This window comes from Biomphalaria glabrata, chromosome 4 (genome assembly GCF_947242115.1).
Source record: "Biomphalaria glabrata chromosome 4, xgBioGlab47.1, whole genome shotgun sequence".
Taxonomy (NCBI): domain Eukaryota; kingdom Metazoa; phylum Mollusca; class Gastropoda; family Planorbidae; genus Biomphalaria; species Biomphalaria glabrata.
In genome coordinates, this window is record NC_074714.1 from 25866215 (window position 1) to 25892495 (window position 26281).

At 36.5% G+C, this 26281-nt stretch overlaps 1 protein-coding gene across 2 annotated transcripts; it reads right to left on the reverse strand.

The window, feature by feature from the left end:
• Positions 1–1071: 1071 nt before the first annotated feature.
• Positions 1072–20467, reverse strand: LOC106057854 (uncharacterized). 2 transcript variants are annotated; one of them, XM_056027130.1, is made up of 7 exons: positions 20314–20467; positions 17119–17190; positions 12262–12700; positions 4424–4496; positions 3423–3607; positions 2626–2737; positions 1072–1679 (listed from the first exon to the last, which is right to left on the reverse strand). In XM_056027130.1, exons 1-7 carry the CDS (start codon positions 20381–20383, stop codon positions 1506–1508), a joined length of 1125 nt encoding a protein of 374 aa, XP_055883105.1. In that variant the 5' UTR covers positions 20384–20467; the 3' UTR covers positions 1072–1505. The 2 variants fall into 2 exon arrangements, with proteins under 2 accessions (XP_055883105.1, XP_055883106.1); XM_056027131.1 differs by having other exon boundaries at positions 17119–17181; positions 20314–20444.
• Between the last annotated feature and the right edge of the window lie 5814 nt (positions 20468–26281).

Sequence of the window (26281 nt, forward strand, 5' to 3'; positions counted from 1 at the left end):
AATGTTCTGAAAGATAAGACAGATTGGGAAATGTTCTGAAAGATAAGACAGATTGGGAAATGTTCTGAAAGATAAGACAGATTGGGAAATGTTCTGAAAGATAAGACAGATTGGGAAATGTTCTGAAAGATAAGACAGATTGGGAAATGTTCTGAAAGATAAGACAGATTGGGAAATGTTCTGAAAGATAAGACAGATTGGGAAATGTTCTGAAAGATAAGACAGATTGGGAAATGTTCTGAAAGATAAGACAGATTGGGAAATGTTCTGAAAGATAAGACAGATTGGGAAATGTTCTGAAAGATAAGACAGATTGGGAAATGTTCTGAAAGATAAGACAGATTGGGAAATGTTCTGAAAGATAAGACAGATTGGGAAATGTTCTGAAAGATAAGACAGATTGGGAAATGTTCTGAAAGATAAGACAGATTGGGAAATGTTCTGAAAGATAAGACAGATTGGGAAATGTTCTGAAAGATAAGACAGATTGGGAAATGTTCTGAAAGATAAGACAGATTGGGAAATGTTCTGAAAGATAAGACAGATTGGGAAATGTTCTGAAAGATAAGACAGATTGGGAAATGTTCTGAAAGATAAGACAGATTGGGAAATGTTCTGAAAGATAAGACAGATTGGGAAATGTTCTGAAAGATAAGACAGATTGGGAAATGTTCTGAAAGATAAGACAGATTGGGAAATGTTCTGAAAGATAAGACAGATTGGGAAATGTTCTGAAAGATAAGACAGATTGGGAAATGTTCTGAAAGATAAGACAGATTGGGAAATGTTCTGAAAGATAAGACAGATTGGGAAATGTTCTGAAAGATAAGACAGATTGGGAAATGTTCTGAAAGATAAGACAGATTGGGAAATGTTCTGAAAGATAAGACAGATTGGGAAATGTTCTGAAAGATAAGACAGATTGGGAAATGTTCTGAAAGATAAGACAGATTGGGAAATGTTCTGAAAGATAAGACAGATTGGGAAATGTTCTGAAAGATAAGACAGATTGGGAAATGTTCTGAAAGATATAAGAGAGTGAATGTATAAAGTATAATAAAACAAGCTTCAAATGATACAAGGCAAAGCATTTATTTTGTTCAACATAAAAATGTATGCATATATATTTTAAAAAGCTGTGTTAATAATATTAAGAACACAATTAGACCCAACAATGTTATATAGTTATAACAATAAGTTCCGAAAAATCACTTTAGAATTCCAGATTGGATTGATTAGTCTCGTGTGATATACTTCTAAGAGAATCAAATCTTGGACAAAATGAAACCTCTACGTGTTAGCCTATGGGGGTCGGTTATTTTTATCTTGATATAAACATTTTTTGTTGATGTTGTGTGATCAAACCTGTATAAGTTGAATGGACTCAAGACACTGTTTGTCTCCAGACAGTTATAGTTTGTCCTGAAATAAGATTTGGAACAGTCCAAAGAGTTTGTTTTCCTCTCAGACACTTTCATAGTTGTATTCTCTTGGTTGTCTTTCTTTTATTTCGCCATACACATTACATCTTTAGGCAAAGCGTCGCCGAAGCAGCACTGCTGAAAAGCTGGTTGATATTGGTTCTTGCCGCAGCATGAAACTGTTGGGTTCTTGGGTATGGCGTTTCCTTCGTCGCAGCAGACGTGAGTCAAAGAATTGAACATGTGTTTACCACAGCACTGAAACAAGAAAAATGACTCAAGAAAAGTACGATATTATAAACAGTGACAAGAAATGTGAGCTAAACTAATTAAAATACAAAATTACAAAGAGAGTTTATCTTATCACACAAACTCAGAGGCGGCTCCCGTCAAATTCATCCATGGAGCAGGAATATTCAAGCTTGTTTTGATCTTTTCAACGAATCAAATATCCACACATTATTTGGCGTTGTTTTTCAGTGGAAAGCAAACACCATAGAAATGCATTTTACAAAAAAAATATTCGACCATGATTGGAATTAAGCGCATTATCAAATTCGATCACACAACTCACTTTATAATTGGTGATTTCTATTTCGTATTTTCACGTTACCTAATGTTCTCATTCTCGACATTGTTTTAGTCCACCAAAAATTGAGTTCGCATGAAACGCAAAGCAATGAACTCGAAAAGCAAGTAGGATTGTTCCAAATTTCAAGCTGCTGTCTATCATGGTTACATAGATATGAACAGTTAAAGACATCAATTCATTTTTGGAGCAGTTTCTCAGACATTCATTTTCTTGAGTCCAGTTTCATAGACCTGCACATAAAACGCCTTAACTCCTCTCTATATGACACAGAAAGATAATTGTAGTGTCTTTGTTAACATTACATCAAACTCTACATAATTAGATAATTTTTATTGTTTTATATTAATCTTGAAATTTGTGTCAAAGTATCTAACTAGATCTACATTTCTAGTAATTAGATTCATTCAGTAGATCTAGATGTAGTGCCCATGAAACTCAAGTTGACTAGGTCAAACAACTAAAAGAGGAACACATTCATGCATGTATGGTTAGACCGTTTGATCAGCTTTTGTCTTTATTAAGAAATACATTTACCTTAGACTCTAGTGCTTGAATAGCCCTACTACAACTGTCAATAATTGTTTACAAAAAGTAAACAAATGCAAGACTCACGCTCATGTGCGGTTGTCCAGGTGGTCGCGCCCTGACGCCCTCACCACAGCACATCTGATGGACTGGATCATAGGTTTGTTTTCTACAGCACTTCATGTTTCTGGACAGATTCCTAAAAGAAATACAATCATACATAGATGTAGTCAGATCAAACATATATAAATGAGTTTTGAGTTTAGGCACATCGGCACAATTTAGGCCATGTCGTGCCGTATATATATAAATATATAAATATATAAATATAACAATCAAACTAGAGTTTTTCCCATGTGCCAACGAGCTAGTCATTCTTTTCTCAGCGATATACATCAACTGTTAAATTTCTAGGAAAATCCTTAGAAACGTTTTTTGGATCAGCGGTACGCGTCCAGGTTCCTAAAGGCTCCATGAAGTACTAGAATAATCTAGACTAGAGTCTTTACTTGAATAAAGTGGTCAAAAGGTGGCGTGAGGGGGGTTGTTGAAATGCGGGAACTTTTATTGAAAGTACAAAAAAAATTATATTATATCATGATACTGTTGTAAGTAAGAGAATTATAAGCCACGTGCTTCATTCTAGTGTTATAATTCAGAAAAAAGGAAGGGAACCCATGTATATACATCATTGGATCTAGAGAAATGCCATAACAAGGATGACCCTGTACCTACTTTCTCTGTTATTACTTGGCAAAATTGAACCCGATACAAACATATTGCGGTTGACCTACTTGCCATGAAGAACAATTTTTTTTTTGAGTTATCAAAACATCGTTGGTATCATGTATTATAATGTTGTCTGTGTTTGGAATGCTACTCACGGCACGGGGAACTTGTCGCAACAAAGATGGCTCATGGGATCGTACAGGGAAGAGCCGCAGCACATCATGGGTGGACTGTTCTTGGGTGGTTTCGGTACCGGGATGTCACCGCAGCAGACTTGAGTGGCCATGTCGTACATCCCTTTGTGACAGCAAGCCCATTGCTGGGGTCCTGGTGGTATAGGCTGGAAGACAAGAGACATCGTAGTTCTCAAACTGAACAACTTGTACTCACAACTTACGTTCTTTTCTTCATTGTAAAAACATACACACACACAGAAAGAGAGAGAGTTTCTTCAAATACTTTTTTGAAGATCTCAGATAATCAGCATCATATGCATACATTTTCTTTTCAATCCATCAAGTCATTAGAGACAATAGAAGGATTTTCAAATCTTATTTATTTCAGGAACCTGATTTTTGTTTTTTAATTTTTTAAGACCAAATTTACATTCAAGACTTTCGCGCAATGCAACACAGAGAGATATGGAGAAATGTGGTGACGATATAAGTGAACATAAACATAAGCGTTAGAAAATGAACAGAGAAATCAAACTTTTTGGAATATTTTGCTATAAAACAAGAACAAAGTCAACATCAAATATTGCCAACTTTGAAATTGAAACCTAGATTACAGTGTCTTACAAGCGTAAGAGTTTCACAATTTGACTGCAATGCTCCAATGGCCCCAAATGATGACCTCTAGTTGGCAGTACACTGGATAAAACAGGTTCATTACCCCCCCCCCCCGTGTGTACTTACAGCTTTGCTTCCATTGTCAAAATCTCTTCGATAAATGAATCTGAGCCATACAATCGAAAGCAATCCATTATTTCTAATGTACTCTGATTGTTTTGTCTCGTGTTAAGTGTAAGTTGAAACAAATTCAATATTTTCTATTGCATTCACTCGTAGTTCAGTAGAACATATTCAATTCACTTTGTCTTCCTTAAATTCCATTGACATTTCACTTTAAATCCTTTACCATTATATGTACTTACATTGACTATACCATCACAACAAAGTTGTCCAGGAACATAGCCACCAGAACACTCTCTAGACTGTGGTCGCATTCTGAAAAATATCATTAACACTATCTAAATTATAAACAGAAAAGTGTGTTCCTGCATGTCGGCTCTAAGTCAACATTCAAACAAACAAAAACATATTTTAAGCTCCTACAATTTTGTATCAGTTTTAGCCATTTCTCAGTCTCATCAAGAGGCTAGGGTTTGAAAAGAAAACACAAAAACAATATGAGTATAGAAATTACTTGCGAAAACTTTTAAAAAGCAAAATCATTTACAGAAGTTTTGATTGATGACAACAAAAAGTAAACAGCAAAAAAAAAAAAAAAGGTTACAAAGACAGTTTGTGTGGAAACACAAACTCAAAATCGGCCCCCGAAGTGGTCCACCCAGGCATTCTTCAATATTTTCAGAAAGAACATCCGAATAAAATTATATCAAAGACAAATGTGAGATAAGAATGGAGAAAGAAGGTTGACAGATCTTGTGTAGTGCCCCAACGGTGCAGTAGATCAAAGGATAGGTGCAAGTGAATGCAAAGTTAGATGTGAACCTGGCCTAACTAGTTCCCCTTTCAGACCTTGTGGTCTATAGGGCAGAGGATGTAAAGTTCATCTGTTTTTGTGGCCTACGGTTAACGAGGGTGCCATGTATCCAGCACAACGACCAGCCGCCTTTACTTTTCCCCAAATAATATCAAGTACCCATTAGAGCTGGGTGGACTCAGAGGCGCCCAAGGATTCGAAGTTGAAAATCCCGGTCTCCACCAGGATTCGAACCCGGGACCCCGGTTCGGAAGCCAAGCGCTTTATCGCTCAGCTACCGCGCTTCTCTCCTGGCCTCACTACAAACTGACCCTAACCCTCACTAAGTCTTATAATTGATGTAATTGTTTTGAAAAGGCTTAATCTCTTATTCGAATCTTCAGAAAAAAGATACAATGTGTCCTTGGTAATTAATTATTTAAGAAAATGCTGTTTGTAAGATTGTTATTCGTTTTAAATTAGGTGTAACTTATAAAGTATACTAATTAGCTTTATTTTTAAAAAAAATTGCTTGCATAACTGACTTAAAAAATTAGATTTTTCGCTTTCAGAAAAAAAAGTAGCCGTTGCATCAGAACTTTGAATGGTCTAAAATATTGTGATGTCGGATTTTCAGTATCTTTTCTAGTTTACGAGATCTAAACGGGACGGACGGACAGAAATTTCACACAAAACTAATAGCGTCTTTTCTCCTTTCGGGGGCCGCTAAAAACGTAAATAAATGGAGAAATTGGATTTCAGTTTCAGTGTTTAAAAGGCTTTTAATCACTTCAATTCTGAAGGTCACTATTATACATCAAGTCAAATCTAACATTGCATTCCAATTAGTCTACATACATTTTAGTGGTAGATTTAAATCTAAATACTGTTAAAAAGATTTTTTAAATAAAAATACATTTCAGTAAAAAAAAAAAGTTGAGTAAATATCTAGAAATGTTTCTCTTAGAACTGCAACCTATTGCTCAGTAGTGTGAAACAGTTGAAGTGGAAAAGTTTTGACTGCTGTTCAATAATAGCGAAGAAAATAAAAGTCGTAATCAATTCAGTGTAACTGGGGGGTTAGATCTTAATGAAGAACTTTGATTACTAGAGATATTTATCCGCTAAATTTTTAGTAGGCCTAATATTGAAAGCAATAAGAAGCTATTGTTTAGTGAAACAAACAAAATATTAACACATGAAATTGATGACTGACTAGACTAAGATAGTCCAAATGTCCTCCACCGAGACCCAATTTGTCCAGTATGTCTGGTATGCAGTCAACCACTACACCCGTTTATCCATGCCCAGCTAAGTCATAGAGAGCAAATCAAATCTCTCCATCGGCTTTTACAAAACCAACACTTATTAGCTGACATGTACACGTGAGTTTCAAAAGTTGGAAGGAAAAAGTTCTCGTATTTGTTTTGTCTTGTATTTCGAAAACTCCCTAACGATTTGCCTAAAATAATTGACAGTTTATGTAAATCTTTCAGAAATATATATATATATATATACATGGGCGTAGCCAGGGGGGGGGGGGGTTCTTGGGGTTCAAACCCCCCCCCGAAATGAAATCCCCCCCTGGGGGGGGGGAACGGAATTAAGTGACTGATTTTTGCGTTCATTTTGTTTATTTAAGTTGAGATTTTAATACTAAATCATCACTTACCACAGCACAGCCGAGGCAGTTTTGAGTTAAAAACCCTCTACCAGGGTGTTTTGAGTTTAAATCCCCCTACCAGGGGGTTTTGAGATACAAAACCCTCTGTAGGGGGCTTTGAGTTTAAAACCCCCCTACAGAGGGTTTTGAATTTTAAACCCCCTACCAGAGGTTTTTGCAGTTAAATCCCCCTCTTTTATAAAACAAAACAAAAAAAATGCAAACAACAATCCCCAAATTCCAACAGCACAGTTGAGGAAGATTTTGATTTTAAACCCCCCTCCAAAATTTACGCTAAACCCCATCTACAATATAAAAAAAGCAAATTACACACTCAAAATTCTATGAGCGTAGCCAAAGGGGTTTTGAGTTTAACCCCCCTCCCTTTTCAGTAGGGTTTCAAGCTAAAAAATACCTCTTCAATATAAGAAAAAAACCAAACTAAGTCAGTAAGAATAGCACATTAGGTTTTTGAAATAAAACTTTTTAATAGCAAGATAATGCACTGTAGATACCTCAGAATATGCATTTTGTTGGCTTTCAATACCAGAAATAGTGCTCGGCGCGGGGCTTCGCCCCGCGCTGGGGGAGCGCTGCGAACTCCCCCAGACCCCCTTGGTCATGGGCGTAGCCAGGATTTTTTTTCGGGTGGGTTTTGGGGGGGGGGGGGGGATTTTTTTACCCCCCCCCCCCCCCCCGAGAAAAAAAATCGTATGCATGTGTGTGTGTACATGATCTTTATTACATTCTGACCCTTCATTCTTTTGAAAGATGTTTATTATGCACTATAATGTTTCTTCCTAGAGCTAGTGGAAAAATTGTAGACTCCCCGCCACTGACAGCAATGGGGTCTGAGGTAGCTCTTGGAGCACTATTTCTGGTATTGAAAGCCAACAAAATGAATGTTCTGAGGTATCTACGGCAAATTTTCCTGCTATTAAAAGTTTTATTTCAAAAACCTCAAATGCTATTCTTACTGCCTTACTGGCGCTAAGTTGTACTAGGATGTCATCGCAACCCTTAAGTATGCGTAATTCATTTTGTCGGAGAACATGTCCCGCAAACCTCATGCGACGCTCTGTCACAACCTTACTAAGGTGTCGACTCCCAGTTCGGCATAGGATTTCCTTGATTTAGACCCGATCTCTATAACTGACTCCTAAAATCTGTCTTAGCCATCTTTGTTGAGCCACATTTAGTGTTTTTCAATTTCGACACATGACTTTTCAAAGCACTTTATTAATGGAGCCCACTGGTAGAAATGTGTAACCTCTCTTGAATACGCTCTTGGAATTAGGTGACTGTAGTTTGCTTTAGATATTATATCGAATAGGGAAAATTTATCGTCAAAATCATCTGTTGTGGATTTTAAACTAAAAAATCTCTGGAGTTGTTTTGTTTTTTTTAATTCAAAACCCCATTTAGCTACGGTCATAGTATTTGGTAACTGTAGTTTGCTTTAGAATTTTTTTTAACTCAAAACCATCTGGAGGGGTTTTAAACTTTTAAGAAAAGCAAACTGTATGATAGGGGTTTAAACTCAAAACCCCCAATTGGCTTGGCTACGCTCAAATAATTTTTGTGTGTAATTTGCTTTTTTTTTATATTAAAGAGGCATTTTTTTAGCATCAAACCCCGCTGAAAGGGGGTTTAAACTCAAAACCCCTTTTGGCAACTCTCATAGTATTTTGAGTCCGTTTTTAATATCGAAGAGTTATTTTTTTAGCTTCAAACTCCACTGGAGGGGAGTTTAAACTCAAAACCCCTTTGACTACACTCATAGAATTTTGAGTGTATAATTTGCTTTGTTTTTAATATTAAAGAGGTATTTTTTTACCTTCAAACCCCGCTAAAAAGGGTTTAAACTCAAAACTGAGTCGAAACCCATTTACCTACGCTCATAATATTTTGAGTGCGTAATTTGCATTTTTTTTATATTGAAGAGGTATTTTGTTAGCTTCAAACCCTACTGAAGGGGAGGGGGGGGGGGTTTCAAATCGAAACCCTTAGGCTACGCTCATAGAATTATGAGTGTGTAATTTGCTTTTTTTATATTGAATAGGGGGTTATAAAATCTAAATCTTCCTTAACTGTGCTCTTGGAATTTGGGGATTGTCGTTTCCTTTTTTTTTTTGTTTTGTTTTTTTATTAGAAGAGAGGGATTTAACTGCAAAAAAAACATGGTAAGGGGTTTTAAACTCAAAACCCGCTGGTAGGGAGTTTTAAACTCAAAACTCCCTGATAGGGGTTTTGAATTCAAAACCCCCTGGTAGGGGATTTTAAACTCAAAACCCCCTGGTAGGGGTTTTAAACTCAAAACCCCTAGGCTGCGCTGGGGCAAGTGATGGTATAGTATTAAAATGTCACCCAAAATAAAGAAAATCAAAGCAAAAAATCAATTACTGAATTCCGATCCCCCCCCCCCTCAGGGGGGGATTTCATTTTGGGGGGGGGCTTGAACTCCCAACCCCCCCCCCCCGGCTACGCCCATGATATATATATATACAAGGCTTATCTTCGAGTCCGAAGATTAGTGAGGAGTGCAATATTTCCCGTGGCTTCGCAGCCCCAGATGTGACCTACATATTTTGCCTCATCCAGGGCAAACATAACCATTGTCATTATTAACGCTGAAGGCTCTCATAGAAGATTTGACCCACCTTGTGAGCGCTTCCCTTTTTTTAATTGGACATAAAGGAGTGGTTTAGGGATGTGGGAGTCTGCCATTCAGCAAATGTGGCCTGCCCGTCATGTGTATCTGAGACAGGTCATGTGTAACTGAGACAGGTCATGTAAATCTGAGACAGGTCATGTAAATCTGAGACAGGTCATGTGTATGTGAGACAGGTCATGTAAATCTGAGACAGGTCATGTAAATCTGAGACAGGTCATGTAAATCTGAGACAGGTCGTGTAAATCTGAGACAGGTCGTGTAAATCTGAGACAGGTCGTGTAAATCTGAAACAGGTCATGTGTATCTGAGACAGGTCATGTGTATCTGAGACAGGTCATGTAAATCTGAGACAGGTCATGTGTATCTGAGACAGGTCATGTGTATGTGAGACAGGTCGTGTAAATCTGAAACAGGTCATGTGTATCTGAGACAGGTCATGTGTATCTGAGACAGGTCATGTAAATCTGAGACAGGTCATGTGTATCTGAGACAGGTCATGTGTATGTGAGACAGGTCATGTGTATCTGAGACAGGTCATGTGTATCTGAGACAGGTCATGTGTATCTGAGACAGGTCATGTAAATCTGAGACAGGTCATGTGTATCTGAGACAGGTCATGTAAATCTGAGACAGGTCATGTGTATCTGAGACAGGTCATGTGTATGTGAGACAGGTCATGTGTATCTGAGACAGGTCATGTGTATCTGAGACAGGTCATGTAAATCTGAGACAGGTCATGTGTATCTGAGACAGGTCATGTAAATCTGAGACAGGTCATGTGTATGTGAGACAGGTCATGTGTATCTGAGACAGGTCATGTAAATCTGAGACAGGTCATGTGTATGTGAGACAGGTCATGTGTATCTGAGACAGGTCATGTAAATCAGAGACAGGTCATGTGTATGTGAGACAGGTCATGTGTATCTGAGACAGGTCATGTAAATCTGAGACAGGTCATGTGTATCTGAGACAGGTCATGTGTATGTGAGACAGGTCATGTAAATCTGAGACAGGTCATGTGTATCTGAGACAGGTCATGTGTATCTGAGACAGGTCATGTAAATCTGAGACAGGTCATGTGTATCTGAGACAGGTCATGTAAATCTGAGACAGGTCATGTGTATGTGGTTCAGTTTTGTTTGTGTGCATGTTTCCTATCTACTGTCCACATTTATGAGGCATAAAGCAAAGTGTGGAGGATGACAGGTCGAGAGAGCCCTTAGCTTTGTACTTGTGGTAAGACCTCGTCTAGTCCAAAGTACTCAGTGCTAAAGACTCTTTCTTGACATACTTTTCAGGATGAATGAATTGAATAGAATTGCTACGTAAAAGTTTGTACAAAAGAAACAGGTTTAAAAGTCATTTTCCAAATGACCAAACATCATTTTGTTTCATGGCGGGTTGAAGTGATGCACACATGCCTGAGTGCTTCGCTTGGCAATTATGACGAATGTACAATGTCTTGCAAAAGTGAATAATCTATTTGATATAATATCGAGCATACGTTTTGTTTGTTATGTCACCAAAATGTATATCATTAAGTAACTCTAAAGGACATCCCACTGTGGTCATCATTTATAATCTGTGGTGTCAACTGTCTCCTTACTTGTGTGTGTGTGTGTGTGTGTGTAGTTTTACGTCATTACATTCATATCAAAAAGTGCACTATTTCTGATACTGTCTCTACACACACACACTCACACACACAGGCCACTTCCTTGTCTTACTTTAGATTTATTGCTCCACCGCCTCCACAGGAGGAACACAGACAAATGGACATGCGCAGTGGATTAGCAGACAAGTGGACATGCGCAGTGGATTAGCAGACAAGTGGACATGCGCAGTGGATTAGCAGACAAGTGGACATGCGCAGTGGATTAGCAGACAAGTGGACATGCGCAGTGGATTAGCAGACATTTTGATGCTTTTTGAATTCGCCTTTATCCGAAAGCAGAATTCTTTTTATCCATGTTAAACTAGCCATACAATTTATCCATGTTAAACTAACCCGCAGCAATGTCCTGAGTATCTTTGAATGGTGTTATCATGTTATGAAGAGTACTCCTAACATATTTCAAAACACAATATTTAGGTCACTTCATGGTTGATACTTATAGGGTAGAAAGAAACAGTATCTAGATATATATATATACTTAGAGGGTAGAAAGAAACAGTATCTAGATATATATATATATACTTAGAGGGTAGAAAGAAACAGTATCTAGATATATATATATACTTAGAGGGTAGAAAGAAACAGTATCTAGATATATATATATATACTTAGAGGGTAGAAAGAAACAGTATCTAGATATATATATATATACTTAGAGGGTAGAAAGAAACAGTATCTAGATATATATATATACTTAGAGGGTAGAAAGAAACAGTATCTAGATATATATATATACTTAGAGGGTAGAAAGAAACAGTATCTAGATATATATATATATACTTAGAGGGTAGAAAGAAACAGTATCTAGATATATATATATACTTAGAGGGTAGAAAGAAACAGTATCTAGATATATATATATATACTTAGAGGGTAGAAAGAAATAGTATCTAGATATATATATATATATACTTAGAGGGTAGAAAGAAACAGTATCTAGATATATATATACTTAGAGGGTAGAAAGAAACAGTATCTAGATAGATTCTATTGAAATATCTTTTCCATTTGAAGTGAATTTCGTGTGTGTGTGTGTGAGGACTATTGATTTCAAAATCACTTTTTTTTGTTCATTCCCCCAAAGATGACAATGGTATCATGTTGCCAGCACAGCGACATCTTCTCCCTTTTCTAGGTGACGCCTGTAAAGTTGAATTCCCCCCCCCCCCCCATGACAGAGATTTGAACAAGAAACGCTCGGACTCTCCTAGTGCATTAACTTTCATATTCTCTTCTTGTTATTAGTTAAAGTAAAAAAAAAAGTGCTGGACTTACCCTGGTGGTGGCCAGTAATGTTGCTGGGGTGCCATTCGTTGTGGCGCCATCTGCATGGGCATCTGCTGGCGTGGAGGCGGCGGTGGAGCTTGTGGGTAATACTGATTGGTATAAGGCTGATAAGGCTGGTAAGGCGCCATGGGCATGTTAGGCATATTTAGGTCAAGGCCGTTATCATTGGGTGGTAAGACATTATTAGGGGGAGGGGGCGGCCGTACGGGAGGTGACATTGGAATAGGCAGTGGCTTGGCAGGTGTTGCGGGTGGCCAGACTAGTGGGGCTGGTCGGGTCTTAGGGGGCTGAGGCGGCGCTGGTTTGGTCTCAGTCTTGGAGGATTGCATTAAGAGCTTGAACTGATTCTGAAGGTTAGTCAAAGCTTGAAGGTAAGTCTCGGCCCCTTGTTTGTCTATGGCAGAGACTCCCTGGTTCAGACCTGGGCCTGAGTACAAGAGACAAGTTCAGTTTACTTGTGAGTGTGTGTGTGTGGTTTTTTTTTGGGGGGGGCATTCATTTATAATACGGAAGAATAAAAGAGAGATGGAAAGTAAATTAGAGAGAAATGAGAGAGAAAAGGAAAGTCTAAAGAACAAGAGAAGGAGAGAGAAAAGGAAAGTCTAAAGAACAAGAGAATGAGAGAGAAAAGGAAAGCCTAAAGAACAAGAGAAATGAGAGAGAAAAGGAAAGTCTAAAGAACAAGAGAAATGAGAGAGAAAAGGAAAGTCTAAAGAACAAGAGAAGGAGAGAGAAAAGGAAAGCCTAAAGAACAAGAGAATGAGAGAGAAAAGGAAAGCCTAAAGAACAAGAGAAGGAGAGAGAAAAGGAAAGTCTAAAGAACAAGAGAAGGAGAGAGAAAAGGAAAGTCTAAAGAACAAGAGAAGTAGAGAGAAAAGGAAAGTCTAAAGAACAAGAGAAGGAGAGAGAAAAGGAAAGTCTAAAGAACAAGAGAAGGAGAGAGAAAAGGAAAGCCTAAAGAACAAGAGAAGGAGAGAGAAAAGGAAAGTCTAAAGAACAAGAGAAATGAGAGAGAAAAGGAAAGTCTAAAGAACAAGAGAAGGAGAGAGAAAAGGAAAGCCTAAAGAACAAGAGAATGAGAGAGAAAAGGAAAGCCTAAAGAACAAGAGAAGGAGAGAGAAAAGGAAAGTCTAAAGAACAAGAGAAGGAGAGAGAAAAGGAAAGTCTAAAGAACAAGAGAAGGAGAGAGAAAAGGAAAGCCTAAAGAACAAGAGAAGGAGAGAGAAAAGGAAAGTCTAAAGAACAAGAGAAGGAGAGAGAAAAGGAAAGCCTAAAGAACAAGAGAAGGAGAGAGAAAAGGAAAGTCTAAAGAACAAGAGAAGGAGAGAGAAAAGGAAAGCCTAAAGAACAAGAGAAGGAGAGAGAAAAGGAAAGTCTAAAGAACAAGAGAAGGAGACAGAAAAGGAAAGTCTAAAGAACAAGAGAAGGAGAGAGAAAAGGAAAGTCTAAAGAACAAGAGAAGGAGAGAGAGATTGAATGAGGGGGAATGTAAGAGAGAGTGTACTATTATAAAATTAAACTTAAACTAAAAAATTTTACGAAAGTGTAGAAATCACTGTTAACATTAATATATAGCAATTAGCAATACAACGGAATGAGGTTTTTTTTAGTAGAATTTCATTTAACAGTGCGAGATATTTTTAATACAATCGATAGGAAATGAGAAACTAAAAAAAGAAACAATAAAAAAAAAAATAAAAACAAGTTGACAAAGATAGTTTGTGCGGAACTAGCAACACACAATTGGCCCCACTGAGGCAATAAAAATGGCAGCTTCACTAGTTTTAGCAAGATGATCAGAAGCTATGAACTAAAACCAAATCTATCAACAACCACAACCCTTATCTCGGACACAAAGAAGACACGAGTAGGTTTAGAAAGCTTGGCTTCTATTGTTAGGCCGCGACAGACGACATGATAGCACATCAAACGGAGATACGAGTGTATAGTAATCTTATTATTATTAACTCAATGAGTGCGGAGCGTCTATCCCATAGACGGTCTGTCTGCCCTAAACGCACGGAACGTCTATCCCATAGACGTTCTTACCCTACCTTTGTTTCGTTGCATTTTTAAATTAAAATTTTTAACTAACAACAGTGGAACTATTTTTACTTTATAAAAGAGTTCTTCATCCTTTGTTTACATAGAAATTAGAAGCCTTTGGCTTTATTTAGACATTTATTTATTACTTTTTTTACAATGTAAAAAAACGTCGCCATGACTACGCTAGTCCAAGACACACCCACAATGTTGACTACCAAAGAGACTTTATAATTATTCTAAAATTTATCACAAATAAATAGTAATAATGAAGAATTTGATCTAGATATATAGATTAGATTCAGGTAGGTCTAAATTTAGCGTATTTATATCTATATTATTACTATTTAGATATAAATCTATTATTGTCAGTAGGCTAGGCTAGTTGTAGTCTGTAGATCGAGATTGACTAGATCTAAGCTTTTATCTCTAGACTTGGATATATCTAGATATATCTTTAGATCTAAGCTTCTGGTAAATAAAAAGAAAGGAAATGGTAGATCTACATCAAATAATCATCCACTGTGGGCATTTTTTCCCCATTTTCTTTTTTTTTTTTTTAGTATTGTTTATCTGTAAAAATGTACAACATCATGGCTATGCTTGTCCAAGACACACCCACAATGTTTACTACTGAAGAAGCTTTATTATTGTTTTATTTATACTTCTATGAATTGTAATAATGAAGATCTTGATCAAGATTTAGCATAGGATGAAGCAGACTTGGACATTATTAGCATTTAGATTTAGATCTAGTATTGCCTTATATGCTTAGGCCTTAGACTAGGGCTAGGTCCTGAATGTAGATCAAGGTTGACTAGATCTATGTTTTTATCTTTACACCTTTGTAGATTCCTATAGAACTAAGCCTAAGATAAATGAAAACAACAGAAATGGCAGATCTAAATCCAATATTCATCCACCATGCTGGGCCTTTTCTTGGTATATTTTCTTGCAATTTTTTTTAGTATTGTTTTTTGGTAAAAATCATCACCATCACTATACTGGTTCAAGTTGCACTCCAAAAGGTTTACTACTAAATAAAAGTAAAATATAAAACTATTCTAAATCCATAATTTATCTCAAAGGAACAGTAATAATGATCTATTAGATGTCTAAATCTTAGGTAAAATGAATTAGGATTTTTATTGTCCTTCATCTAGTTAGAGATTTAGGCTTTCATCTCTCGCTAGCCTATGTCTTGCACTGGTCTAGTATTAGAATGAAAGATGTTCTAGGCAAATAAAAAGAAGACAAATCTAGATCTATATCCCATTGATTCAAATGTACATAATATTTGAGTGCATTTGGTTGATAGATTTAGTACTGGTATCTATTGTTATTGGTAGTAATGAAAAGCGCAATAATTTTCACTTTTTTTCTGAATAAAAAAACAGGTAAAAATAATAATATAATCAATGATTCATCATCTTTTATTGACTGTTTTATCACATTTCTTTTTGAAAATGCTGTAAATAGTCTAAATATGCTGTTTTAACAGTAATACAAAGGACAAAATCTAAATTTAGGTCTCAAAAAATCTAAAGTTGGCATCCATTTTTTTTTTCTAAGTGTCATATTATTTAGATTATAATTTGTATCTTATATTTAAATAGAAAGATGTTTACATTTTCACATTCTCCATTCATTTACCTTTACTTTGATACCAAATATGCTATTATAGCATCATTGGTACTTAAGCAATACATTTTTGTTTTAGCCATATTCGGAACATTTTCTTTTTTTTTTTTAAAAAGTAGCATTTTTTTGAAAAAAAAACAGCAGTCAAAGAGTTAAACTGTTAATATTCACACATGTATTGAGTGAACTGATGATTGAGAAGACGTGGTTCAATCTGATGTTATTGAATCAATATTTAATTGATCGTTTTCTAAAGGACCAATCTCTCAACGAAGGCCTCAAGGAAGAAACTTTTCCTTTGGTTGTAAAAGTTATACCGTATGTAACATTGTATTGCAAGAGTTAAAAGTTATACCGTATGTAACATTGTATTGCAAGAGTTAAAAGTTATACCGTATGTAACATTGTATTGCAAGAGTTAAAAGTTATACCGTATGTAACATTGTATTGCAAGAGTTAAAAGTTATACCGTATGTAACATTGTATTGCAAGAGTTAAAAGTTATACCGTATGTAACATTGTATTGCAAGAGTTAAAAGTTATACCGTATGTAACATTTGTATTGCAAGAGGATAATATTGAAGCTGTGCTTACTATATCAATTTAAAATTATGTTCGACTTATGTTCATATTAAATATATTTTGTGCACTTCAAATGTATGTAGCTAATATAGCAGAATACACTTACTTTAGTAATATAAATATTTATAAAACATTTTTTAAACATTAACCAAACATTTAAGAAATATACAGTAAAATAACCTCCCTTAGTAATCCAGTCTCCCGTGTTTATTACTATTAATAAAAATACTTGTACAAATGTATTTTTATGTATAAATTGCTTGCATGTTTATTTTTAAAATACAATATTTCGCTTTCAATACCTTTTCTAGTTTCTGTGATCTAAATGATACAGACGGACGGACAGACTACACAAAACTAATAACGTTTATTCTACTTTTGGGACGTTAAAATAACCACTTATGCGATCCAATTGTTAGCTGGTTCATCCCTCTTAAAGGTTGCGTCTCACAATCGCCTGTTTAACTTAAAATCTTTTTTGTACATATTCTGAATGCATGTATCAACATTGTCCAAAGAAGGAAGCAGAAAGTCTAGACATATAGCAAGAAGTAGAAAAACTAGACATCAAGTACTTACTCCATCCTGCGCCTAGACTTTGAGGAGCGCCTCCACTTTGATTGACTGGACTACTTGGTGGGTCTGTGAAGTCTTACAATAGTGTTTAAAAAAACTTAGTTTATGAAAGTATCACAAAAACAAAGCATACATTATTGACTCCATTTAAAATGTATTTGAGATATACTAATAACAGTTGGTACTGTATGTCTTATTAGGTACTAAACACACAGCGAATAAATGAGGGACATTATATCGGTAAGACAAACAGTGAATTAGGGAATTTAAATAATGCAACTACCCAAGAAGTAAACTGCCAAGTGGAGAACGAATAGACACACACACACACTAACAGACCATTGTTAGTTCATATCCATATAAAACTAGAATGGCACTTAGATTCAAAACAACAAACTGGAAGTCTCTTGGCGTTGCTTGGTAATCGATGCAGATCAAGGCACGCTTTCATTTTTTCATTACCACATGTGAGGGTCAAATGAAAATACAATTAAAAAAAATGGTTTGCGTGCTTAATTAAAAAAAACAAAAAGGATTTTGCACCTACGCACGCTACAGAATCTGGTCAAGTGAGTTTTTGGAGGTGTAATTGACGGTCTAATATAGTGCACAACACTAATTGTCTAAATAGTGACTTTTCCCATTAGATGACTGATTAAGAATGATACTTTATTTGTTTGGAATATAATATAATGCTTATTGAAGCAGTAGGTATTAACACCAAGAAGAATTAAGCACTAAAATTAAACACTTATCATGTGCTCATATTCCGTATGTTAGGACGATATAGCCTATATAAGAATTTTTTTTATTCCAAATAAACAATTTAACATTTATTGAATAGGGTTTGTTGCTGAACATTAAAATTATATATGTGTCAGACGCGAATAGCCCAATTTTCAGTAAAAGAAATTACAAAAGTCATTTCTCTATAGAAGAAGGTACGAAGGCTATATAAAATACAACCACAGACCTATATATACTACAATAAATATAGGTTTTTGATTGCTAGTTACAATTTATTTAGGTAGGTGCTGTTTTACTATCACATACCAAGTATTAGAGTTTAGAAAAACCCAGGTTTGTTTCTTGTGCAACGCTATTAGCTAACACCTCATATCATCTCTCCATTAGTATATTTAGATCTATAATCTAATTCTAGTCTAGATCTATATATAAAAATCGAATAGATCTAGTAATAGTATAGATTCTATCTTGAGACTAGATTGCCGAGTCTAGCCTATGCTATTCCTTTAGTCAGTTTTTATTAGAAAAAAGTCTAGATATTAATAAGGACTAAAGTTTTTTAATTATTAATAGACATAAGACATAGATCTAACAATACTGTAATACGTTTACTATACTCTATACTTAATCTACTAAACGAGATCTAGATCTATCTATAGATCTATCTATAATCTAGTCAATCTAGATTTATACAATATTCATTATAATACTTCTACTTATAATGACTTATTTAATAAGTTAGTACTTAATTAGACTTAGATCTATTATAGTTTATTAATAGATTTACTTTTCAATGCCTAGACCTAATAATAAAATTGCGAATGATGTCTATAATGACTAATTATTTATATTTTTTAAAAATAATAGGCCTACTAAATCTAGGTCTAGACTCTACTTAAATCTAGTCTACAATAATGACTGTCTAAGACTCTAGATGATTGAGAAGTTCACATAGAGGTGTTTTTAATAATACGGCATGTCGGCTGAAAGTATAGAAAGTGCTTTTTTTTTGTAAAAATAAAAAAGAGGCTCCTGTGCTCAGTGATAGATTGCCTAACATTCAACTAATAATAAATTAACAATTAACGTTGAATTACAAGAAAAGTAATCATTTTTCCCGACATTGAAAAAAAGTGCTGGTATCCCGTACCGGTGTGTACCGTCACAAAAATATATGTATATCTCAATCTTCTTTCATTTAATTTTTTTGCGGGGTTATTGCTACTTAATACATTGATACCGGATCGATTTAAATAGGGCCTAAGTATACAAGCAGGATTTCGAGCATTGGATAAATTTATTTTTTAAGTACAAAGTTTTATGGAAGAGGCAATATATTAGTTGTTTGAAGTTTGTAACTTCTTAAATTCAGGCTAAAAATATCAAAGCCTACATTTTTACACTCATTTCTAAACAATTAGAAGAGATGGATTGACTCATAGTGTAGCTTGTGTACATCTGCAAAAACACAAACTCAGTTAGACTTTCAACGCTATTAAAAGAAAAACTTAGTGATTATTTTTACTGTATAATTCTATTATTATTCCTTTTTAGAATTAGGATATAAACACAAATTTGCCATATGACTTTATCTAACAGAAAAAAAAATTAAACTTACATCTATTTATGCGGTTATTTATAGTTACCTAGTAATATAAAATATATTGAACTAACACGCACATTCATCATAATGCAGCCATGCGATTTTTCGTTTATAAACATAGCATTATTTAGGACCAATATTTTACAAAGGCTGCTTGGAGAAATCAGGTATACCCATTAGGAGAAAAACGACCCCTTTACTCAAGAAAAACTTAAGAAACTAGAACAGACACAAAATAAACAGTGGCATTCATAACAAAATAATATTCAAAATTGATTAGAGTAACACCTTTTTAAGTAATCATTTAAAGTTTAAAATCACTACAATTTTTTTCAACAATTATTTTGTGTATGAAATTGTGTATCGGAAAATGCCGGGTACATGAAATAAGCTAGTCCTAAAAAAAGAAACACAGATCTTGGGTAAAATACTCATCAAATAAAGTAATGTAAATGTGTAGTTTCAAGCGCTAGTTTCAGCTCTTTTCTTTTTATAGCCTCTATCGGGTTATATCCCAACTACCCGTATTTTTGTGCAGAATTTTTTTCTCTATCAGGTACACTTAAAATTATAGCATAATAATGTCAGTTTAATTCAAAAAGAGAATTGAAAAATACAAAGATATATAGGGAAAAAAGCGACTTCCAGCCCAATACTTTTTAATCAAAGAAACGAAACGGACTAGTCCAACAAACCCTATTAGAATATAATGACTTCAAAAAGTTTCACCCTAAGATTAGCATTAAAGAATAAAGAAACAATCCTAAATGTTTTGAACTTGCACGTAAAACTGTTTTGAAAAGAAAAGAGAGTTACGTCGTGAGTTCAATGACCAAGATTGGACTTACATAGCGCTGAAAGCTCCCCAATACAAATGGAGAACAGTAAAAGACAACTCCAATCAACTTGTAGAGACATGGTTAATCCCGATGGGGCTCCGATCACAGACTGCTACTTCTTTGTGTCGTGTCTCCCTGCAACCCTTCCCACCCCCTTTACACACACCGCCCCCCCCCCCAAGCCACCTTGCCTCTCTCCTAGAGAGAGGAAGCTGTCAGAGAAGATTTTAATGCTGTCAGTATCACATGACAACAGGCAATTTGAGTGACAAGGCCTGCAACTTTCAAATTGTGGAGTGACAAGGCCTGCAACTTTCAACTTGTAGTTATTTAAATACTCCAAAAGACAGTAGTAGATGTGAATTTAGTACAGTTATAATATTGATGTAGTCTTCACTCTTGCATTACATTATATCAAACTCATTCTTAATCTTTCACAGTCGTTTTTCTCAAGTACTAAAAACAATCTGCTAGTAACAAAAAGAAAATGTATCTCTACAATTATGTCAGTGTGACCTCAAATACCCTTAAAAAAGTCTCAGCTTCCCCCCCCCCCCCCCCCCCCGTGCAGCTACTGCATTGTCTTGATTTATTTATTCCCCTTCTCCTATCCCTGAGTCTGTTGGACTGTTTGGGCAACACGTAAGATTTGTCGACTGTCTTTCTCCATTCCTCTCTGTCTTTTGGGCAGAACCTCTTTCAATAGCTCATCCATTCTTGTATGTTGACTTCCCAACGCTTTTTTTTTTGTCTGCCTCTTCATCTTTTTCTTGTTACTGTTCCCTGAAGGAAGGTTTTTGTGAGCCCCGAAGATCTTGTAATAAAGTTTTAGTTTGCGTTTTATTTAAACCCTAGTTAGCAGGTCATAGAGGGGTTCAGTCACTGATGAAACCTTATTTCTAATATCTATTTATTACGTATTAGAAACTAGTAATTGCAATAATAGAATGATTTATGTCTATAAGTCTCCAATTGTAACAACTAATTGGTCCCAGAATCAGAGAAACACGCACATAAAAAGTAGTCATTAGAACATTATGACTTTAAATTCTTTGTAGTCCTTTTAGTTCATTGCTACGTCAGCTACTTCTGACTGTAAAACTGGATCCATACCTGAGAACCATCTCGCTTCCTTTGAACACACTGAGGACGACATCACAATGTCTTTCTATTCAGGACATCAGGAGGTTTAGTTTGGGTTTTCTCTATAAAACAAAAAAAAAATGCAAACGACAATCTCCAAATTCCAAGAGCGCAGTTAAGGAAGTATTTGATTTTAAACCCCCCTCCAAAATTTATGATAAACTCCCTCTTCAATATCAAAAAAAAAAAATTACACACTCAAAATTCTATGAGCGTAGTCAAAGGGGATTTGAGTTTAACCCCCCCCCCCCCTTTTCAGTAGGGTTTCAAGCTAAAAAATATCTCTTCAATATAAGAAAAAAAGCAAATTACACACTCTAAAATATATGAGCGTAGCCAAAGGAGTTTTGAGTTTACCCCCCCCCCCCCACCAGCGGGGTTTGAAGCTAAAAAATACATCTTCAATGTAAAAACAAAAAAGCAAGTTACGCACTCAAAATGCTATGAGCGTTGCCAAAAGGGGTTTTGAGTTTAAACTCAACAAAGATGGCTAAGACAGAAATTAGGAGTCAGTCATAGCGATCGGGTCTAAATCAAGGAAATCCTATGCCGAACTGGGAGTCAACCCCTTAGTAAGATTGTGACAGAGAGTCGCACGAGGTTTGCGGGACATGTTTTCCGACAAAATGAATTACGCATAATAAGAGTTGCGATGACATCCTAGTGCAACTTGGCGGCACACTTTCATGGAGGTCCTCAGAGCAGGAGGGAAGAGGCTTCAGACATTGCCAGTGACAGATTTCTGTGGAAACAGCTCGACGGAAAATGCGCTGAACGGTTTTTGAAACAAATTTTTTAATAGCAGGAAAATGCACTGAAGATACGTCAAAATATGCATTTTGTTGGCTTTCAATACCAGAACTAGTGCTTGGCGGCGGGGCTCCGCCACGCGCTGGGGAAGCTCCTAGCGCTCCCCCCCAGACCTCTTTGATGGGAATGGCGGAAGTCTACATTTTTTCCACTAACTCCAGGAAGAACCTATTCTAGGGCACAATAAACGTCTTCCGAAAGAATGAAGGGTGATAACTGATAATGTAATAAAGATTATGTACACACACACACATACATACATATAAATATTTTTTTTCGCGGGGGCGGGGGGCGGAAAAAAAATCCCCCCACCACCCACCCAAAAAAATATCCTGGCTTACGCCTATGATATAGTGGTACATAGTATAGTGCTACATTGTATAGTGCTATATGAACCCACCTCTAGGCTAATGAAAGTTTACAAACTGAGCCCACCTCTAGGCTAATGAAAGTTTACAAACTGAGCCCACCTCTAGGCTAATGAAAGTTTACAAACAAACTGAACCCACCTCTAGGCTAATGAAAGTTTACAAACTGAGCCCACCTCTAGGCTAATGAAAGTTTACAAACTGAGCCCCCCTCTAGGCTAATGAAAGTTTACAAACAGAGCCCACCTCTAGGCTAATGAAAGTTTACAAACAGAGCCCACCTCTAGGCTAATGAAAGTTTACAAACAGAGCCCACCTCTAAGCTAATGAAAGTTTACAAACAGAGCCCACCTCTAGGCTAATGAAAGTTTACAAACAGAGCCCACCTCTAGGCTAATGAAAGTTTACAAACAGAGCCCACCTCTAAGCTAATTAAAGTTTACAAACAGAGCCCACCTCTAGGCTAATGAAAGTTTACAAACAGAGCCCACCTCTAGGCTAATGAAAGTTTACAAACAGAGCCCACCTCTAGGCTAATGAAAGTTTACAAACAGAGCCCACCTCTAAGCTAATGAAAGTTTACAAACAGAGCCTACCTCTAGGCTAATGAAAGTTTACAAACTGAGCCCACCTCTAGGCTAATGAAAGTTTACAAACTGAACCCACCTCTAGGCTAATGAAAGTTTACAAACTGAGCCCACCTCTAGGCTAATGAAAGTTTACAAACAGAGCCCACCTCTAGGCTAATGAAAGTTTACAAACAGAGCCCACCTCTAAGCTAATGAAAGTTTACAAACAGAGCCCACCTCTAGGATAATGAAAGTTTATAAACAAACTGAGCCCACCTCTAGGCTAATGAAAGTTTACAAACAGAGCCCACCTCTAAGCTAATGAAAAATTACAAACAAACTGAACCCACCTCTAGGCTAATGAAAGTTTGCAAACAAACTAAGGCCGCCTCTAGGCTAATGAAAGTTTTCTTGCTAGCCTTGGAGAATATAAATGTTAAATGTCTCAGCTTGTGCCTAGACATCAAGTATTTCACGCCCGTAAAACGCTGAAAGGAAGACGAAAGTCTTTGTCAACCGCGTTTCCTCAAATTAATGATGAGATTAATGTGTCTCCAGGGTCAGAAGAAAGAAAAATCCTTGAAATGTTGTGACGTCTGAGAATCAAGGAAGGGAGCTTAGTGTTGCTATATCTGGACAACTTTAAGATGATAGCATTCTATTAAGTTGGGCAACATCGAGAGCAGATCTATATTTTATCGTCCTGCATTGATTATTTCTACTATTCATTACATCGTGTGCGTAATAATAGTAGTGATAGAACAATCTAGTATCTCCTAAAATTAAATTCTATTGAACACAGTCATTCCTAAAGTTTAGGTCTGCTCAATACATTGATATGTTTCAAATTGTGTACATTTAAAAACATTTGAAATCTGAGTGTCGTGCTGAATTCTCCCAAGAGTTTCAGTGGCGAGTCTGCTTTACATTTGTTCCAGTGGCGAGTCTGCTTTACATTTGTTTCAGTGGCGAGTCTGCTTTACATTATGTTTCAGTGGCGAGTCTGCTTTACATTTGTTCCAGTGGCGAGTCTGCTTTACATTTGTTTCAGTGGCGAGTCTGCTTTACATTATGTTTCAGTGGCGAGTCTGCTTTACATTTGTTTCAGTGGCGAGTCTGCTTTACATTTGTTTCAGTGGCGAGTCTGCTTTACATTTGTTTCAGTGACGAGTCTGCTTTACATTTGTTCCAGTGGCGAGTCTGCTTTACATTTGTTTCAGTGGCGAGTCTGCTTTACATTTGTTTCAGTGGCGAGTCTGCTTTACATTTGTTTCAGTGACGAGTCTGCTTTACATTTGTTTCAGTGACGAGTCTGCTTTACATTTGTTCCAGTGGCGAGTCTGCTTTACATTTGTTTCAGTGGCGAGTCTGCTTTACATTTGTTTCAGTGACGAGTCTGCTTTACATTTGTTTCAGTGGCGAGTCTGCTTTACATTTGTTTCAGTGGCGAGTCTGCTTTACATTTGTTTCAGTGACGAGTCTGCTTTACATTTGTTTCAGTGGCGAGTCTGCTTTACATTTGTTTCAGTGGCGAGTCTGCTTTACATTTGTTTCAGTGGCGAGTCTGCTTTACATTTGTTTCAGTGACGAGTCTGCTTTACATTTGTTTCAGTGACGAGTCTGCTTTACATTTGTTTCAGTGGCGAGTCTGCTTTACATTTGTTTCAGTGACGAGTCTGCTTTACATTTGTTTCAGTGACGAGTCTGCTTTACATTTGTTCCAGTGGCGAGTCTGCTTTACATTTGTTTCAGTGGCGAGTCTGCTTTACATTTGTTTCAGTGGCGAGTCTGCTTTACATTTGTACACAAAAACACGTACAATGGAAGACCAACTTTTGGACCAGTTTTCTCAAGCGTGTTTAGTGTTCAATGCAGTGGAGAGTTCAATAATAAAACAAAACATCTTGCTTGTTCCACATTTTTATAACAATGTAGACGCTCTTAAATTTCTTTAAAACATTTTAGAGTTCACACAGATCTAATCACACACACACTGTGACACACACTCACACTGTGACAAACACTCACACTGTGACACACACACACACACACACTTGTGCCACACACTCACAGACTCAACTTTTCAGACCTACGTCATTCCTCTTGGAATTAGTTGTTGTTGTTTCTTGTCTTAGTTCCAGAAATGTACTTTCGAACCAGTTTACAAATCCACTGAAACCGGAAGTCTGCTATACTTGATTTATCCTTGATTTTATTTTGAAGTATTAAAAACAAATCTTAACTTTATTTCCAAATTTTAATTTAGCTTTAGTTCTAAGAACCTGCCATTTTGTTCACAGACCTATATATATTATATCTAGACTGGAAAACGGAAACCCTAGCTTTAAAAAGGCGGCCACATACGTGGCATGGGTAGGTTAGGTCAGTTGCGGATAGGCCTGCTTCTTCTACTTCTCTCAGCTTTTTGTTGGTTCGGTGCTCTTTCACGCTGACCACTCTCTTTGCTTCGTATCTCGTGACTCCGACACGCTCAACTTCACGTCTTATGGAGCGATCGAGATCTAGTTCTTCCCAGCCTTGACTATCAATATCACACTCATTAAAGGAGCTTTTAAAGGCGTCTTTATAGCGCTTGTATTGACCTTCCTGTGAGCGCTTTCCTGCACACAGCTCCCCGTACAGAAGTCGTTTGGGAAGGCGAATGTCTAGCATACGGACTAAATTCCTTACCATCGAAATTAGGACCTTTTTACTGTGGCATCGATACTGTTCATGTTAGACAACTAGGATTTCAGTATCTGGTATATGTTCAGGCCAATTCACTTTATGAATTTTCCTTAGACAGAATTGGTGGAAGGAGTTTAGATTTTTGATGTGGCTGTAATATAGGGTCCAGGACTCTGATGCATACAAGAATGAAGGGAGGACTACGGCACTGTATTATCTGTAGATTTTCAGTTTTGTGGATATGCTGAGTCTTCTCCGTTGCCACACTTGTCATTGAAGTCTGCCAAAAGCAGCACTGGCAACGTGCAACACAGAAGTCTACCTCATCATCCAGGTTGGCATTAGCTGATGCTTCCCAGAAAGACACATTCTTTAAACCTTTTTATAGTTTCTGGCCAT